The following is a 20,661-nucleotide window of genomic DNA, read 5'->3' on the forward strand; positions in this document are numbered from 1 at the left end:
ACATGTAGACTAAACATAACAAAGGCCTTTAATATATATTTGTCACAAGAACACAAGGCAAGACTAGGAACGGAGTATGAGATGATAATAGCCCCAAAGAAACATGGGAAGAACCACGGAAGGGATACCTTGAGGAGGCAAGGACACAAGCTAATCATGCATAACTTCTCCAACAGAGAGCACTGGAAGTGCAGCATTAGATAACAGAAGGGGAACACCCTTAAGATTATACTCAGCTAAACACTGAGGACTAAAAATAACAATATAGCAAAATTCAGTTTAAAATGTTTTTCAAAACAAAACATTGAAAAATAAAAATGAATGGAATTCATTTTCACAAATGCCAGAAAAAAATGCATTTGTTTTGAGAAAGCATTAAAAGATCACGTCTAAATAATTTAAAGTTTTCAAAAAAAAAACTCTAATATGGTCTATTTCTACCAGACCTCAGGTTTGGATCCCACTGGTCCTAGGATTTAAATTTAATGTGCATATTGCCCAATATGGCTATCAAGAGAAAGTTAAAATCTAAGGCCATGTTTTGGATGTATTCATGTTCATTGCTTACAAGTGCACAGTTGGTTATATAGTTTGAAATATGGCTATTTGCCACTGGAACGGTAGTTGAAAACAAGATTTTAGAAACAGATATTGTTTGATTTGGAGCCAGTTTTCTTGTGTTTCTGTCCTGTTTTCTGGAAATAGGGCCAGTCTTGGAGAAACACAGTTTTAGATCTATGTTTGGGGTTTGAGTGCCTTGAATCACTTTGGTTTGGGCCATTCTTGATATATAATTACAATATAAGAGTTGGATGAGCAATTTCACCTGTGGTGTTGAGGTTTTGAGAAGTTTTAAAGAGGTATCAAGGGAGGCAGCTTGTTCTAAGAACCTAGGACTGGTTCTAAGGTGTTAAAAATCAATGTTTTGGCTGTGTTAGAGGTGTATGCAGGGTTGCACGTGTGCAACAGCTTAGAGGTGTCTGAGTGCCTTGAACCACTTGTGTTCTTCAGCCTTGAGTTTCGAGACTTGAAGAATGCATAATACATTTTTGTGCAAATGCAAACAGATTAAAAATGAGTATTAGTGGATTTTAGAAGAGTGTTTTGGAGGTTGCATTTTCTATTGAAGGTGAAGATGTTATGTCGCACTCACTGAGATGCATGAGGTTGGCTGATATATGTATATTTTAGTATTCAATCATATGTTTGGGAGACTATAATTTTAGGAAGGACTATTGCAAGAAGCCAGGCCACGTGAAGTTTGTGTCTTAAACTGTGCCACATGGACTCACCAAAGAGACCAGGGAATCCGCATCGACGCTGGTGCAGCAGGACTCAGGTCCCACTGCACCAGGTGTAGTCAACCTGCACCCAAGGTGGGTCGGGCCAGCTCGTGGCATATAGTGTGTGTGTGTGTGTGTGTGTGTGTGTGTGTGTGTGTGTGTGTGTGTGTGCATAATATACATTCAGAGAAACTAAACAAGCTTATCAAGCTCTTAAAGAGCCCAAGCTTTAGGGTCAAGCTCAGATCAATTATTAAGCGAGCAAGCCCTAGCTTGGCATGAGAACTTCAGCTCATAAATAGAATGTGCTTTATGAGCTTGTTGCATTTTCAGCTCACAACAAAGAAGGCTTTCTATCAATTAGAGGCATAGAGCTTACTAAAGACCTTACATATCCAGAATTAATTTGTTTATCAATTGTTAGGGAAGACATCCCAGCTCAAGCACAACCTTTTATTTGCTCCAATTTTGAGTTCATGGAATGGAAGATATGGACACTTGGGAATGAAATGCCTGGTGGATCATGATTGTTTTGGAGGATCAAAGATTCAACATTTAGGAATCATTTTGTTTAAGTTATGCGAGAAAAGGGAATTTATGAATCGGAAACATAAACCACTGGATTGGCTTCCAAAATGGGAAGATTATCTGCAATTAAATACGTTTCTTGATGAATGGAATAGAAAAAGGCCTAATCCCCCATTGGTTTTTCATTAAAAAAAAAGCTCTTTATGTCAACAAACAATGAGGGAAGAGATGTACCTGCAGACATCAAACTCTACCTACGATGTAACATTAATTCTATTGTAAATCTGATCCCAAATCAAGCGCTTGAGAGAGAGAAGAGAGAAGGATAGAGAAGGTGCCCTTGATTCTGCTGCTAGGTGACGGGTGGCACCTCAGAATTTTCTTAATGTAATATTAACCTAGTAGGGTAGAATACAATCAGGACTTTACAACTGATATGATTACAAAATGATACCATACATGGGACGCCCCACATAAACAGAAATATTAATGCAATAGGAAATTTAACCACACTAGAACACCTAAATACAAACATAACAGGAAACGTATCCAGAAAATTAGGGTAAATTATAAAAAACCCATGGAATTTATTGGCCATTTGTAAGGAACCAACTTTTTCTTAACAGATTCCAAATACTAACCTAAATTATAGAATTATATTGTTGTTCTTTACTGATAAACTAATTTGTTGTCTTGTATACTTCTGTTAACAAATAACTACTGAAGGCATCTTATGGCAATAGCATCATTTTTGTGCTCAAACATTCTGCAAAGAAAAGAAAATGAAGGACAAGTGATTATAATAATAACCAAAAAACCACAGTGGTCCTTTGTGAATAGCTGATTAGTTTGGCTGTTTTTGTTACTTCACTCACAACTTAAGAGGAATATCTTTAATTATGTTCTTAAATTATCATAAATAATACCTTAGATACGTTTAAAAAACCCATAACAATATTGTGTATTCTGAAATAATATAGATGTATTATGAGTATTGCGATAATAATCATAGTGGCCAGTGGGGAAAAAACATAGAAAACAAAATCCAGTCCATAAGCACATCCTTTAGAGCTCGTGAAGTGATCGACGAAATGGTGGACAAACAAAAAGGTTCCTAAATGTGCAAAAAGATGATGATGATGAAGATGATGATGATAATAATAATAATAACAGTAAGCCTCATATGCAAAGAAACAATTAATTCTGGAAACACTTTTTTCTATTACTGTAATATCAAAAAAATGATATAAACAGTTAATGAGAGACAAACAGAGAAAACATTTAATTGGAATATTTAAGATACATACCTGTGACAAAAATTACAAGAAGAACAGCAAAAGCAATGCTCCCGCCATCATACCAGCCTTCCTTGATGCCCTACAAAAGATAAAAGAATAATTGAAGTATAACAGCTGAAATTGTAGAGGCAGAAAGAAAAAGAAAAAGAATTACCTCCATGGGTTTGTAAGCATGTCATAAACAGTTTCCATAAATGCAAAATCAAGTTTGTCCGAAAGTAAATCATTCACCATCACAGAAATGACTACATGTAAACTAAGCCCAGGAAATCAGCCAATAAGATTAAGAACATAAGTAGGCATAAGACAACGCATATGTGCACCAGTAGCAGAAAACATACAGGCAAGTAACAATATGCCATTCAAGCAGCGCAGTATGCCTAAACAATTAATCCACAAATGTGTCAACAAAGGAATCAACACGAGTACGCTGTCTAACACAAGTAGAACATGAAAGCCTTCCTACCAACAGCAAAAGCATCAACAACAGCTTGTTACATGTACTATTTTGAAAACCAAAATTCAAAAAGAAAATACAAGTTTGAGTTGAAAGTGTCCATACATTCATTAAGACATAATAGAAAGTATTAGCTTCTGTAAGAATCTCAAGCGATGAGGATCCAATTCATCAAGAAATAATCAACTTATACGAGTCAGCATATAATTTCAAGGTTAAGAACATCTGAGGTGACATTTAAGTACAGTAGCAGTCATAAAACCCCATGAATTAGACAAAAATAAACAATAGTTATTCAATAAATGACAAGTAGCACTGGAAGACACATCTTAAGGAAAACACCAGAAATTAGTTGACTCAATCATCAAATATAATTGCAATGCAAGCATTTCATATAAGACATTTGGCATCACATTGAGCAGCCAATAATAAGAGATTCTTGAATTCATGTGGCACTAAATCAATATTAGAATTTCTTTAACTGTTTCACCAGGTGGCAAGGAAGTGTGAGTGGATCTTTTTGGTACAGAGGCCATACCACCGTAAAAGCCCAATCTCCTCACTGTTGAGGTTCAACTATATGTTTTCACATTGGTGCATCATATCATAAGACAAAGTGCCTCATACCCTCTAAATAAATATGGATCTAGCAACTTAACCAGAGCAAATATTTTGTGTGAGAAACAAAATCCAAGAATTCCACAAAGGGTAAGGAATATAATTATGAAAAGACAAAACCAAGCAAAAGCTTCCACTAATGCATAAGAAAACCAAATACTTTATTGAGCAATTTAAAAAGAAAGCAAATGGAACGTACAACCAAAGAGAGAAACTCAGAGACTTTACCTCAGTCTTAATGCCTAATGCCAGTGAAAGTGCAGCAGCTATCATCAGGATAATAAGGGTTGTATCTTGACAAGCTTCCCAAAGAAAAAGCTGAAAGAACAAAAGAAAAAAACTTAAGTAATGAAAAAAATTAAAAAAAACCTTACAAACCGAAGAAATAGACAAAAGAAATCAGAAAGGAAGCAGCAGAAAAGTAAAACTAAGAAACGTACAAAGAAACTTCTCCCCTTTTTTCGAGGATATGTATTTGCACCAAATGCCTCTTTTCGAACCAAAACTTCACTTTCATCTCCGGGAATCCCTTTATCCAGGTTAGTTTTTAGCAAATTAGCTAGCCCTTCAACCTAAACACACTCTGTATAAGCAGCAGCTACAGAAAGAATAATATATGAGAATATCTAATACAAGATCTTTTAGGCTTCCAGAACTTGCCCTGCCATATTCTTGTAAGGATGAACTATCATGGTTGCGAGTCAAAACAGCAAGCTTCTCACATCCAATTCCAAACCCATGAGCAGTGGGGGAGAGTTCCTGGGGAGCACCTGGTACTGAACAAACCAAAAGCAGATGTAAGAGAAAAATTATGCTCATCTACTTTCCAACTTCTTCTCTATTTAATATGTAAATAACAATTTTGCAAAAATAGACAGGAAAAAAGAACTGACAAGGATTTCCAATTTTATAATGTATTGATTTCATCATGATCATGTGCTTCAAAATGGATTTCACCAGCTATCTCTTTACAATGCTAATATTAGCTCAACTAGAGTTCCACAGCTCCAAAAGAGGAACCTAAGATCTGCTCAAGCCCAGACAGGCCTCCTACAGTCTATTCATTACGGCTGTCCTGCTAGTTCCTACATAGAAAATAATTTTAGTTCTTTTTCCAAATGAAGTGGGTTTCCCTTTGCCTTCAAGTAACTTCAAGAAAAAGAGATTTCATAATGTGTTGAACCTGTCAAAGGTTTGGAGGCCAACAGCCCATCTATACTGACTAGAGATTCGGACAGTTCAAGAGAAAGTATGGCCACAAATGAAAAAAGGACATGCAATCCCACAATATAATTTCCGGGATCCTGTTCTAGCCTTCTAGGTGACAAAGACCAGACTTGCCATTGGGTTCTCTACTTCGAGTCACAATCCCCAACCAGAATCTGCAACTCCACCTGGGTCCCCATTGTTAATATTCACTTGATTCTATGCAATATGAAATAGATCCTAGGCCATCAGAGATCAAGGATTGGCAGCAGAAAATGTATGGCAAATATATTAAGAAAACATAATTTCAAGAGCCCAGATATTAGGATCTGCAAAATGCAAGCATGCCATATTAAGGGCATTATTACAGGTAGCTTGTCCTTTATCAGAAATAAACTGTCTTTGCAATTTCAACGTGACTTTTTTGCCAAAAGTTAAATAAACAAAAAGATGTACAAAATCACCTTATCAACCTCTCAGTTTATCATAACTGTGGCATCACACAGTTAATTTGCATCAAAAATGTGAAAGGGGTGGACAGTCTACTCTTAAATGGGTGTTGATGATGGGCAAGGTTCGTGACTATATTTGACTCTTTGACACCTTTAGGTATAAAATAAGAAAAAATAGGGTTAAAGCAGACATGAATGTCCAACATCGAATGTTTCATATTCAAGACACCCCAAAAATGTAGGACACGCAACATCGAGTGTCCATGTTTCTTGAACACTTCTACATTTTAAAAATGAAGTGTCTAAGAGTGTCAGTGTTGGTGTCTGTGTCAATGACCAAAAGTATCGGATGCAAACACCTTGCCCCTTCAGAATTGACAAGGTAATATAGCCAAAAAACACATTCACATGCTGACTATCTTTGCCCTGCATTGTAATTGTTTATCATTCTTTAGTTTATATCCTTCTCAGAAATGTTACTCATATTATCATGATACATTACAATTTTATCTCAACTTTTGACACAATTATCGGGTTTATTTTAGCACATTTTAATTTTCTTCACTATAATTTTCTTTGCTTTTGATACATCTATAATTTCTTAATTAACAACCAAGAAAATCAAAGAATAATGAAATTTTCTAAATTATGTCGAGATGTTCCTTGCAAAGCATATGTTTTATTTTTATAATCTTAATTCATATTTTTTCAGATACGCTTTAGGTTGTGCTCTAAAATCTTTACTCTTTTCAGACATATTGCAAGTTGTAAGTGGTGCTCTTGGATTATCAATGACAAGGAGATGAGGCTTGACACTTCGACCTTTTCTTATGAAGCTCAGATTTACTTTCCAATATGGCACTTTTCTTCTCCCTCTTCCACTTACTGCTTTAGTGTCAACCCTCGAATTTGCTACATTTTCCAAAATATCATTTCAAAATTTCTAAACAATTCTCTTCAGAAGTTAAGGGTTCCTTGCTGCTGGAGATTCTTCAGACTTCATGAACTTATATACCTTTTTATAAGTTTTGATACTGCAGATCAGATACCTGACTTGGGACGTTCCTTTTTTACTCATCTTTAACACCAATCAAATGCTGTACTTTATTATCTGAAAACAGTGAATAAAATTATGTTTACCTCTTTGAACCATACATTAAGATATATGGAGGAAGCTTTTATGTTTCTTTTTATTTGTTCAATGTTTTACTTGCTTAGACTTTTTGAGTGTTGTATCACTAATTTGTTTATTTGGCTATTATTATGAAATTATGAATGCTTATAATTATGATTATTTGTGATGGCTATCTATTTTTGAAACCATGGTGTTTCGGAGATTGTTAAAATTGATATTATTATTCTTCTTGGTAACAATAGTTTGTTTTCATTACAAATTTTCTTACCTCGTATGTTCTCCTCCTATTATGCCTCTTATATAAGTGTCATTATATGCAGACAAGAGTTGTTTATTAAAAATTTTGTGTGTTTGTTTAGCCTATTAGTGGCATTGTAATTATGTTCTTGTTCTAGTCATTGATACACTTGTTTTGAGTGTCAATATATGTAGACAAGAGATGTTTATTCACACTTTTATATATTTGTTTGGCCCATTAGTGGCATTGTGATTATGCTCTTGTTGTAGTCGTTAATACACTTATTTTGAGTGTCATTATATATAGACAATAGAAGTTTATTCACACTTTTTTTTGTTTGTTTAGCCTATTAGTGGCATTGTGATTATGCTCTTGTTCTAGTCACTGATACACTTGTTTTGAGTGTCATTATATGTAGACGAGATATTTATTTACACTTTTGTGTGTTTTTTAACCCTTTAGTGGCATTGTGGTTATATTCTTATTCTAGTAGTTGATACACTTGAATTTTTAGGTTTGGGAGGTCGAGTAAGATGATTGCTTGTGGTGGACAAATTATTGTTGAGATTTACAAATATCATTCATTGTGTTATATGGGATTTTTAAATCGCTCTATAAAAAATTTATATTTTTACTACTCATTTGTCATTGTATGGAAAATGGTTATTGATATACTTTGATGATTTTGCACACTTGATTTATGGAATGGAATGTATATTTTTTATATTGTGTTCATTCTTGTGAGTGTCCCCTTCGTGGGATTTGTGAGTGTGTTCCTTAGATAACACTTTTGTCATTATCCACTCTAGTTAGTGGACTTTTGGTTCAAGATTAAAGACTTTTTGCATCTTCATATGATTACTTGTGATTATCCAAATATGCTTTAATTGCATGATTAAAGGTATTTTTTCATGTTGGTTGTCTTGTGTGTTTTAGCATAATTAATGCTTCTAGCTAAGCACATTATCAATAAATTATATTATTTTAATATTTTTATTGCAAACCCTTGTTGGTTTTTTTATGTTGTCCCTAGTGGACTTGTGATTATGTATGTTGAATTGTGCCTTTGTATGACCTTAGTTGGCTCATATTTGTCTTTTATGACTCATTATTATATACATTAGTTGTATGATTAACATTGCTTCTAAAAATGAAATAATATATTAATTCACGTTTGTCATACTTGTCTTGATCTTTATTGAATGATTTGATTCATTATATCTTCCGTTGTGTAAAATGTTTTGTTATCAAAAGAAAATCTATGTGAAAATTTACTCTCCTTTATAGGATTTTATGACTTAAACTCCTTTGCGAGTTATTGATGCTTGTTTGAAAAATCCATATTTCATGCCTTTTATGCATTAATATGTTTTTAATGATAAATATATGTGAGTATTGATTTTTAAATATTTTTTTATAAATTTTATTTTTGGCGTGCTTGGCCATCCTCTCTCCATAATATATAACTAACATAGTTATCTTTTGAAATCTTTTTATGATATATATATAGATAGATAGTTGGGATATTTTGTTAGCTCTATTACAGGTTTTCAAGAATTGATGATAGTGAAGATCCTAAAGATCCTATGTATAATGAAGTATATGATTGAAGAACAAGAGCACCCCTTAAAGAAGCATTAAATGGAAGAACTTGATGAAGTCAATGAAGGCATTTTATGTAATGGGTTTCTTCTTTTTGTAATTGCAAACTTACATAAGCTTGAGGGGAGTGTAAAGATAGATGTACTTTTTTATGTATATATATATATATATATATTAGTCAACCTAGGTTGACTAAGGTTAGCCGTTGAAGGCGATTCCAATGGCTAGAATCTAGCAGTTGCATCGCCTCCTCCCTTTTTTCTCTATTCTTTCCTCTCTTCTTTCTATAAATTATAGTGGGTGGGTGTGAGGATTGAAAGAGTGATAGGTAGCTTATAGTTTTTTGTGTGTGTTTTGTGTGTTTGTAGTGAGGTCCTTATGTATTTATTTTTTTATGTATTTTATTATTCATTATGAATGAAATCATTTATTCATACAAAAGTTTGTATATTGTGATTATTCAAATAAATTTTGATTGGCATTTGGACTACAATTTGGAATGTCTTGGGTTTCGTGCTATCTCGTGACAGGTCATGACCCCCAAAAACATCTACCAAGAAAAGAAGGCATACTTGTTTCCTACATAAACTTATAGAAAGATGCCGCAAAGAACTCACAGCCATGTTGCAGCACCAAACCTCCCATCCAGATGTCCATTTGTAGGGTGTATACCACTTGGAATAATGATGAGTTCTAACCAAGTAACGAGCTCCTCATCATTGAAATTCCACCTTAAATCACCATCCAACCATCCTGACGTGTTAAATGGCTCTAACTGTGACATTGGGATTCTTTGCAATCTAAACTTGTTTGGGTATCTATCATAGTCATCAATATCGGTGATATTTTGAAAATATCACAAGAAATTACATTAAGGTTGCCAATAATATCAAGAAAATCTCACAATATTTTGAAAATATCACTAAATTGAATATACCGCAATATTATCATGATATTTTTGCAAAAAAAATAAAAAATCTTATTTTTTAAGTTCATCTTTTCTGTTCTTTTGTTTCTTTTGTATTTTAAAACTTTTAAAACTTGTTTCTTTATTTTTTTGTAAGAAAAGTAATATAAAACCTATTATTTCTTAGTATTATTTATATTTTTCAAGTTTTAAGCTTCCAAAATTTTCACCTTTTGAAAATATCTCCAAGAAAAACCCTTGTTGAGTAGTTACCTTAAACGATATAGGTGACTATGGTATATATTAACTAACAGCCCATCTTCACACCATGTGACCTTTTAGAATAGCAGTGATACATCATCACCTCAGTTTAGGTCTGATGCAACTGGCAAAATCCTACTAAAATGAACAGTATGCACTATGCAGTCTCTATCTCCACGGACCAATGCAAGGACACTATTCCACCATCAAAAGTCTAATCTATTGCATGTGCTCTAAGTATAGACACCATTACCATTTAGCCAATAGAGATTTATTCATTATCTTCATTCTTCAAATCCCTGCTCAATCTCTATCGATAGGCATGGTGACCAGTTGTAGTTCACCAGGAAAAGTTTATCATCCAAGCCCGCCCCACCCAAAGGAAAGAATGCAGACACTCATTACTTCTCCTTTCAACTTTATCTGGGATCAAGTGGAAGGACTGGTGCAATCCAGACCCAAGGAGATTCTTTCATCTCAAAGAGAAGGAAATCATTAGACTCTCTCTCTCTCTCTCTCTCTCTCTCTCTCTCTCTCTCTCTCTCTCTCTCTCTCTCTCTCTCTCTCTCTGAAGGAGGATGTGCTACTAACCTACTACTCATCAAGCCTAGGTCACGCTTGGCCTGCCCTAGCCACCGACCAACCCTCCCTTGTTGATCTTAATCGGCCAACTAAGGCCCATCTAGCCGCTCAGCTGTTGGTCTGATCTGATCAAGTTTGGCAATTGGCATGCAGCTTGTGAAAGGCATATTCAGAAGTGCACAATGTGCATCTACAGCTGCGAATAGGAGTGTCAACAAGTTGAGTATGAACCCATCCTAAACCATAGCAAATTTGACAGGAGCGGAAAGAGGTCTGATTAGCAATCTAGGCAGAACCACATAGTCCGATTAGTATATGGAGCTGGGTATGGTTTATGATTTTTCATCCCAAACTCGGATCCAACCTGAGTTCAATTCAAATCTGCATTTTTTTATAAGAAAGCATAAAAATACATTTTGTTGGGTATATTCTAAGTTTGGCTTATGTTATCCTCATAGGATTTGGGTTTGGTTTTTCCTATGGTATTGCCAGAACCGGTACCAACACCTCAAAGTCAGCCCGGGGTTTGGACCCACCCGAGTTCAGAGAATGCCCGGTTTGTTGACACCCCTAGCAGCAGACTGAACAGCTTCTTGGCCAATCACCTTGGGCTGCAAGTCATGAAGCCAGTTTTTCTTAGGTGCTACTAGCTAGGAATCTTGGTGCCTAGATTTGTTAGATACTTGTATTAATTTGCAGCAAAGGAATGATCCTTGGCCAAACAAGATGACCTCAAGGAGCCTGAAGAGGAAATCTCTGTGATGAAGAAACAGCAACGCAAGATGAAAGTACACCAAGATGTGATGCAAGCCAGCCTTTGTAGTACAAAAGAAACAATGTGATCCCTGTCAGACTAGTTCTATATCATGGTCATGTCGGCAAGAAATCAAGGGCATTACCCACCTGAGATTAATCGAGATGGTGAAGGGAGGCCCACAGTAGGCAGCATTATCCATGCAAGGACTACACGCCTACATTTCCTCACTTTTCTAAAAAATATTCATTGAGTTGAACATTCAGAGACAATCAATTTGATTTTGGTTGGAGATTCCCAGAGTGTAGGAGGGCCCTCAAAGAGAATGAGGTCCTTAGAGGGGCGTCCCTTAGGGTAAGTCTCTCCCAATCTCTCTATCTTCTTTCCCTAACAAGTAACAAAACCCAATCCCCTCTTCTCTCTTACGCCACGGAGTTGGACCAAGTTGCTTCAGTGTGAAGCCAGCTGCAACAACTTAGAGGCCAACTTTTCCTAGCCGGTCTGCTTCTTGGGGAAGCCAAGATCGAGATGAGATAATCTGGCTCAGAACAGCTTTTAAAAGAAAACCATATACTTATGGAACATATAGAAAAGAAAACATTAAGTTATACAAGAGGCAACAAAATGTCACACACTTCAAATAGCATGAAAAGAGATAAAGATCATAATAAGTAATTAGAATAACATCTCTATTAAGGTAATATGTCGCAAATATGCAAAATCAGCATACAGCATACCATACCAGGGGAGTGATCTTTACCAGCATCCTTGAAACGAAGTGCTGCCTGATATGTCAAGAATAGCAAGGTTCAGAAAGCATAAGCAAGATGCTCATAATGAAGATTTTGGACACTTAAAGACCAGCACTAACTCTTATCGCTTGAGCATGGGCCCTTATTTTTCTTTTTGCTTGTTCATTTTCTTCTTCCTTTTTCAAGTCCAATGTGTAACGGAACCGACGGGATGCATTCAGCACAAGTGCAGCATGCTGTTGAAAAACAAAATCAAAGAAAAGAAGTTTTTATCAAAAGTATGTAAACGCAAAAGCCTCGAAGATAAAGCCAGCAGTGAAGAACATCTATGCCAATTTTCAAGTGGAAATGCATGTATTGGAGATCAAATAGACATTCCAATGGATGAAGAACAAGATTTTTTCCATTAAAAACTAATGCAAAAAAAATATGCAAAGTAGCAATATAACATTTCAACACATTTATGGCATTTTACATATTTTTAAACTGTTACCAGACAGCCATGTGCTTAAGATGTGTGATATTCATATCTAAGAAGCAGAAAAGAATTCACAAAAGGAACAAGATGATTGGTGTATAGGTCACAAATCATGTAGACAATTGCCAGAGATAGTGTTTTACCAAGCTATTACAATAAGAGAACACAAAGCAAAAGACCTACGTAAATGACATTTCACGAATCATGAAGTTCTGACATTCAGAAAACATCAAGAAATTGAAAATATGATGAGAGATGATAAGCAAAGACCAATTATCGTTATAGGTGTAATCCTGCACCTAAGGCACAGCTTAAACATTAGAAACATGGCTGGAAGGACTAAACTATGATGAGCTCATTCCAATGACCTGTCAAAACTTTGCATACTAGATTTTTTTACTTATAACTAATAGCCTTGGGCAAAAAATTACTTGTCCCATGAACAGGCCTATGAATTTAGGCATGGCCTGTTTCATAAGTGGCCTACAATTACCATACTTTCCTAGCCATTTGACAGGAATTCAGACCCAAAGCAAGCCTTGAACAGATCCAGGGATGTTGGGCTGTAGCAGAAAGACACACACAGTACACCCTTACATAGAACTTCAAGAATGATAAACCTATACCCTCCAAACTTTGCTGATCCTGACAACGATGAAATGGGGTTATGTCAGTTGCAAGTCAGTAATACACTTCTAAGTGCAGCAAAACACTGAGTGAGCCAACAAACACAATTATAAATAACTAACATTCTTAGCAATCAGCCGATCAGAAAGATCACAGTTCATGAACATAAACTATAAAACATTTTATTGAAATCTAACGCTAGGACTATAGTACTACTTCAAACTTGGAATGCAAATCTCCAATAATTCTTTAGAGAATCCACAATATCCCCTTGTGAGGTGAGTAATGATAATCCTTCATCATTCATTTCATCCTTGGAATCCAGAATGACCTCTAGAAATGGCTGGGCAGCCCCCCGCATCTAGACATGGTGGTGCAGCCTGAGCATTTCTCCCATCTACATCTAAACCAACAGTTATTTCAGCACGAATACTGTCTATAAGATAAAGAGGGAAAACATGGCATATGACCTCCATGTGTCCTGAGATATGGCATTTGAAATTCCTCAGCTCACTGAGCCCAGTGGGAATCTTGTGCGGACAAAAATGTCACTCCAAAAATCTTACAATGATCAACTTAGTCATGATGACTCAAAGAACCATTCATGTCTCCAAAGTTTAATCTTCTCTCCATTGACAACTCTAGATCAAAATGACAAATCCCATTGTTATGCCAAATCATTCAAGGTTATCTCACTTCAAAGATTGAGAACAGAAGGAAAAGCGGAGAGTTTTTATCTCAAATGCTCCAAGAAATAAAAAATTTTAAAAAAAAGTGAAAGTTGTTTCCTTCGTTTCAATTTGGAAATGAAGCCCCTTCTTGAACAAAATCAAACCCACATGCATAACACCAAAATCCCCTACTTTCAAAACCTTCAAAACCCTCACCTAATCCCTCTTAAATATACAGACATGTGTAAAGGGGTCAAAAATGACCCCTAAGCATTTATGGGATCTGGCCAAAAAGGGTCAGACCCCTTAATATTTACAAAAAAAAATTAAATCACACCATTAGAAAAAGAAACAAGGCAACAACATGTGTACACCTGGTATAAAGGTGAGTCATACAATACAGTCATGTATTGTGTGATGCGTACAATACAGGGCTGATGGTATTAGAAATATATCATGTCAGACCTATGCCGTTAAAGCCTTGTATCGCAACATATCATACGATAAATTATATCATTTATAACAATGGTTTTCCTAACATCTCTCTCTCTTAACAAGTTCACATGTTTTATGGTTGAACCAAGTGATTCAATCAGTTTACACTCACAAGTTTGAATGTTGAACTTTTTTAACAAAAAATGGTATATATCGTACACCAGAGCAATTCCATGGCTAATTCAATCGACCTGATTCTTATACCCTGAGGTAGGCAGCATGCACTACTTTGCATTTAGGATATGCCTCCTAACTGGAACAGTAGTTCTTCACAAGTATGGTGGTAATCTTTTAGGACACTTTGATATGTCTGGTTCTAACTAGTCAAGGATCCATTCATTAGAAAATTTAGATTACTGGTAGGATTCATAAAATTATAGCTGGAAGGCCGCTTGTCTACTATCCTTATGATGGTGATTTGGCATGAGGCTAATATGTATAGATTTCAAAGCATCAGTAATGCTATACTGCCAAATGTTAATCTGATTTAGGTTTTGGCTTTTTGATATGGATTATGGAGTCTTCATGATGTGATTTTTTTAGGCTAGGTATAATGTGGAGGCATGTCAAGGCATAAAACCCAGAATGAGGCTTACATCATGCCATTTTATCATCAAATCTCATATCTTATAATATTTTAGTTTGATTTTATTAGACATCAATTTCGATATAAACATGATTAGGTTGGGATTGTTGCCTATATAGAAGGCAAAAAAGTACATTATTACACTCTAGTGATCTCATAAATGAGATTCACGGTTCTTTCCCCCATCATCTTATTATTTTGCTAATTTATGCAGCAAAATAAAACATCAAAATAGATTCTCTCATTGCCTTACTAAACAAGGTCAGATGATGGCCAGAATTGCTTCTATCAGTCATTTTACAGGAACCCGATGATAACCATGTGGATGCTACCCAATAAGCTGATCCGCCTATGGCAATGACAACTCCACAAATTCTCCTCTAGCTAGGAATTTAAAATGAGGCTAGAAAATATCGAACTCGGTTATGCTATGAATGACTTATGGCGGGCGAAAGAATGCGAACCAGATGAACTTCGACGGTTTTGGTACTCCATCCGATGAAAATACATGCGAACAAAATGCTGGAGCCAAGTGCTCCATCAGTTCAAAGATGGTTCTCTTTTCTTGAACATGGTTCGAGAATACTAAATTGGGATTAGGGCAGAGCAACGAGCCAAGTCACTCACGCTTGCGAAATAGGCCGGGAGACCGAGTACAAGCTACATATGCCCATACATCCATCTAACGATCACGGCATTCACAGAATCAGAAGTCACGCAAACGAACTGCGACAAGTGAGAAAGAATGGGATGAGGAAGACAGTTACCCGCCAGCGCTTGAGCCGCTCGATCGGTGCCTTCTTCGGCTGAGGGATATCGAAGGTGCCGGAGAGGTCGTCCGGGTGCTCACCCCAGTCATTGGGACGGCCGGGTTCTTCGTCCCGCTGCCGCCAGTATCTCCGTGGCGACATCGAGACTGGAGGCCAATCCGGAATCCTCGGCAAGCTCATTTTCTGTACGCAGGAGAGATGATACCGGCGGTTAAGTCTGAAACCCTCGAACACAATGCAGGCCTCGGAAAACCCACAAAACCTTCGGGTCTCCGATCAGAATGAGGGTTTCGTGAGAAGGAAGACGCGAGATATTAGGGGAAAATAAACCATTAAAAAGGAAAAGAAAAAAGGCTTCGGTGAGGGACGTCAAAAAGAAAAGAACCACAGGCCCTGAGAGTCCGAACGTTTCCCCGGTATTTATACCAGAAACGTTCTCTCAGGCGAAAGATGAACGGAGTTCGGGAAGTAGACGCAGAACTCCCTCTCTCTCTCTCTCTCTCTCTCTCTCTCTCTTGGAAACCACCACGAAGCTCTCTTCTAAGAAAATGGGCGCCAACTCCGGACCTTTTTACTTTCTAAATTTATTTATTTTTTATTTCTAAAACGGGAAATGCCAGACATTTTCACAGCAGTTAATCGCCTGGTGGAATCGGAATCGCGTGCCACACAGCGCGTGGGCCCCATCGACTCTCGTTCAACAGGATGTGGATGGATCCGCTAAGTTTTCTGGGTCGGGGCCCATAACAAAAACCTTCGGTTCGGGTTCAAGTTTGGAGACATTACCCTCCTGAGTCCCACAGTGAAAGCAACATTCCACTTATGATCGGGATTCAGGTTCGATTAAGGGGTTTTACGTCCAAGTATGAATCCGACAGATATCTGGATCTAATTATTTATAATATTAGTCATCTAAATTAGTTATGCAGCTTCGTTCATCTGGTAGGCGACTTGTGATCAGCCAAGTTATACGGGATGTCACAAGTTCAAAACCCAATGGAGAGTGTCCCTTGCATCAAAGTGAAAGATGGATGTATCACGATGAGCCAGCCTAATCAACCTTGTCTGCTCCAAGCCTGAGCTTGTTGTGAATGATTTTTTAGGTGGAGTCATGATAGCTGCTCTTCTACGACTACAATAATGTACATGTTGCCCCAGAGGGTACGGAGATAGCGACTGATGGAGATCAATCCTTGTAAACGCTCACGTTTGACGTTCATAATTGCCTCATGCATGCATGCATGCATGCATGCAAGCTGCGACAGTTGGACGTAAAACCGATGCCTCGATTCTTGCTTTTATTTTTTGGCTAAAGCTCAGCTAGGCCAAATCTCATGACATTTTTTGAATAATTCTTCATATTTTTTTTATATTAACACCAAAAAAAAAACTGTTCTCAAAATGTGAGATATAGTCGTATGGCTCTGATTGTTGTACTTATAGTCGTCTTGAGTCTTGACCAATGTTGTGAGTACTGAGGCAGAAAATCGATACGCATCAGTCATCACCCCTGAATCGTTTATTTTTTAATAAATGTAAAAATATATACTTGGTTTTCAAAATAGGAAAACATCTCTTACAATATCATGGTTTACAAACGTAACAAGAACACAATATTTTTCAAATATTGACGATGTTGTTTACATGGCATACAAGTAGAGTACCGTTATTGTTAGGGGTGGCCATCGTCTGGACACATGAATTATACTTGGACTTAATTAGATCGAGCCTGGGTCCAGGCCTTTATGCCCTGAGCTGATTACCAGGCTGGGCTTGTCAGCCTCGTGTAAATTACACAACGGCTTGATCTGATTCAAGTCCGATTATTTAATTAGACCGAGTTTGGCCCGATGATTGCGGGGCCAAGTACCCCACAACCCGTGGCACCCAACCTGATGGCCACCCCTAGCTATTGTTATATTGCAAAGGAGAAATTGTTACAAGTGAGCTACACGTCGCCCAAGAGGATGTTGGTATGGAAGACCCAACACCATATATACATATATATAACACCAGTTTCTCTAATCCATTGCGCCACGATAAGCCATATCGGCTGCAATATGATTGTACAAAATTTGTGCATTAACCACCCGATAGCCCTTCATCATATCTTTGCCCTACGCCTGACAGGTCTTGTCCTCAAGATAAAGGTGTTGGACATTTAGGATCGGGTCCAACTTTGAATGACTAGGATTCAAACAAGGCACCCTTAATGAAGGGTATTAATGGGGAGGGCGGTTACGTGAATGTAAAGGGTTCACATACATAAATGTCATACATGCAACTTTCTACTCTCCTCCGACTATGAATTGAGGTAAAGTTGCTTGATGAGTGCAACCAAGGTGTTCTCTTTCTCTCATTTGGGTTGAGGGTCCTACTCACCATCGACTTGATAGTCTTGGCTCATCGTGGATGTTGATAGGCTAAGAAAAATGTTGTGCACCTTAATCAATGCTTCCTTCGGTCATTTTCACCATGACGACTACCGGTATTTGTTTTAGTTTTTGCATTCGCTTAACGCCAACATTAGGTTATGAGCCCACACCACGCATCCGTTGGTGTGGGTGTGCCGGCGTCCATGCGACACTTGCCAAAATTTTTTGTTGGTGTTGTTCTCCCTTATCGGACTCCCATTTGGCTTTGGGATGTCGAACGATGATGGAGAAACCATTGACAAGCGACCCACCGCCTGCCATAGTCGTTTCAGTAAGTCATTCGGTTAGTTGCCCGTCGATGACTGTTCAGGAGGTCGTTATCATACATCCTTAAATTTTGAACATATCTGACAGAAGATCGACGATCCGCTAGTGGATCTGAGTTCATTGACATGTGAGGATCTTGTCTAAGTGATTTTAGCATCATCGAAGTTCTGTCAAGGGATCTTAACGTGTTTTTTGGCAGCTATATAGAATTCTAGAAGGAATCTATTCATGAAAAGTCTTGTGCCTTGATTTGTATTTTATGGTGAATTGGCGTAGAATTCCTCAATGGTGTCAAAACAAATTTTGTTTGTAATTAAATTCTAAGCAACTTTCATTCAGACCTCGTCGCCATTTGAGATCTCCAACAAGCTGTATTTTGGGAAGAGCATTGTCGAACTGATTGGGGGTTTCAAGTGTTTCGAGTCTAAGCCTGACTTGATCGGACCCGGTCCGGAACCCGTACTCGTTGGGGTTTCGGGTGAACTGGGTCTGATTTCAATCTTGTCGAACCTGTTCTGGTACCTGGACCCGTTGGGGTTTCAGGTGGACCAGGTTTGCTCCTAACTCGTTGAAACTTGGTCCAAGAGCCACTAATGTTCCTGTGTGGATTGGGTCACTAACCATGGGTCGTATCTGGTCCATAATTGGTTCATTTGACCCATTAAAGACATAGCCGATTCAGAAACTGATACGATCCTTTTGTGATCGATTCAAGGCTTTTTGTAACTGGTTTAGGGTCTTTTAAGGACCCATTTTGGTCATTTTACAACCTTAATCCAAAATATGACTCATAATTGTATGTCTTTGCCATTGATCTCATGTTTTTTTTTTAACTTTAACATGATATAAGGAGCATTTTATACTATTTTTTTAGTTATCCATAATTATTTCAGTATAAAATTATGAATGTATGCACTTTATTTATGTTATGACATGATTTACATGAACATATGATGAAGGATTTTAATCAACTCACTCTAGTTATCACCAAAGTGATTCAAATTTTGTTGATCGAGCTAGGGTTTCTTGGATCGTGTTGAGATTGAAATTTGGTATTGAGATTGTGTATAACTTTATGAAACAATTATTTTACCCAAAGATAGGTCATTGTGTTTCAAAATCACATATGGTGTAGTAGTAGATATGAACATCAGCCCATGAAGTATGCTCGTACCCAAAGGTACAATACTAAATTATTTCTGATTATATGATCTATTAGTTTCACCATTTAAAGTCAATTCCTTGAGAATTGAGGAGGTGAAGCAATTCTGAGTGTTATTATTTTTATCAAAGTGAAACGATAATGACTTTATTGTGCTTGCCTTAGAAAATATAAATAATAAAGGGTCTCACATTTACCTTTTTGATATCGATCTCATATAAAATAATTAATCTCTTACTCATACAAAGAATAACGCAGATGAATAAAAGGTTGTTTATGAGAAGTGACATCGCTTAAAAATATATCTATGCGAAGTGAGAGTACTCAAATAATCTTTGATGTTATTTTTGCAATCACGAGTAACTAAGAATATTTGATGTGTCATCTTTCACTACAGAATAGTGAAGAAATTTCTGAAAACTATTGAGCAAAAAATATTGATTTAAACAAGGTTGCATCTCAAGTCATATAGATTAAAAGCTTCATTATGGGTCTTGGTATAATAGACTCTATTGAGAGGCCACTAAAGATCTTATATGATAATGAAGTTATTGTGTCCTTTTCGAATAGGAACAAGAACTCTACCTCATGTCGACATACGGAGTTAAAATACTTTATTCTTAAATAAAAGACCGATAATTATTTAATGTGTATTGATACGATCAGTACAAAGAAAATGACTGTGGATCTCCTTACTTAAGGACTAGCGTCGAGATTATATTCTTAACATGTAATGGAGATGAGTCTGTTTGATTCATTCAGATGTATGACAATACATTATGGTTATATGTGATCATATTTGTGAAGCTAAATTGATTCTCTATGATTTTGTGTGTTGTTAATTATGGGTAAATGATCTCTTATTTGGGTAGAGAGAATAGCAGATTAACAATATTAAATAACAAATAGTAAGAGTTAGAGATCAACCTATTCATAAAGGTAATCTTAACATGCTAAAACATTGAAAATGAATTATATTATAGTACATAAAAATATGACATTTTATACAGATGTGTTCATCTCCATGACTCATATGATTCATTCTTGTGATACTGAATGGCATGTGAACTCATGTGAAAATTGAATCAAGATAACAA

At 36.6% G+C, this 20,661-nt stretch overlaps 1 protein-coding gene across 1 annotated transcript in view; it reads right to left on the reverse strand.

Annotated features, from left to right (window-relative positions):
- The window catches only part of LOC149842311 (calcium-transporting ATPase 5, plasma membrane-type-like), a 37,165-nt gene extending 20,958 nt beyond the window's left edge, over positions 1-16,207 (reverse strand). The window contains exons 1-7 of the mRNA XM_089999057.1: positions 15,698-16,207; positions 12,193-12,309; positions 12,064-12,106; positions 4,845-4,960; positions 4,625-4,756; positions 4,413-4,502; positions 3,119-3,188 (exon numbers count right to left, since the gene is read on the reverse strand). Coding sequence (XP_089855183.1) covers positions 3,119-3,188; positions 4,413-4,502; positions 4,625-4,756; positions 4,845-4,960; positions 12,064-12,106; positions 12,193-12,309; positions 15,698-15,880 — 751 coding nt within the window. The 5' untranslated portion in view covers positions 15,881-16,207. The remainder of the gene's footprint in view (positions 1-3,118; positions 3,189-4,412; positions 4,503-4,624; positions 4,757-4,844; positions 4,961-12,063; positions 12,107-12,192; positions 12,310-15,697) is intronic.
- Between the last annotated feature and the right edge of the window lie 4,454 nt (positions 16,208-20,661).

Source organism: Nuphar pumila, chromosome 3 (assembly GCF_984573655.1).
Source record: "Nuphar pumila chromosome 3, dmNupPumi1.hap1.1, whole genome shotgun sequence".
In the NCBI taxonomy this organism is placed as follows: Eukaryota; Viridiplantae; Streptophyta; class Magnoliopsida; order Nymphaeales; family Nymphaeaceae; genus Nuphar; species Nuphar pumila.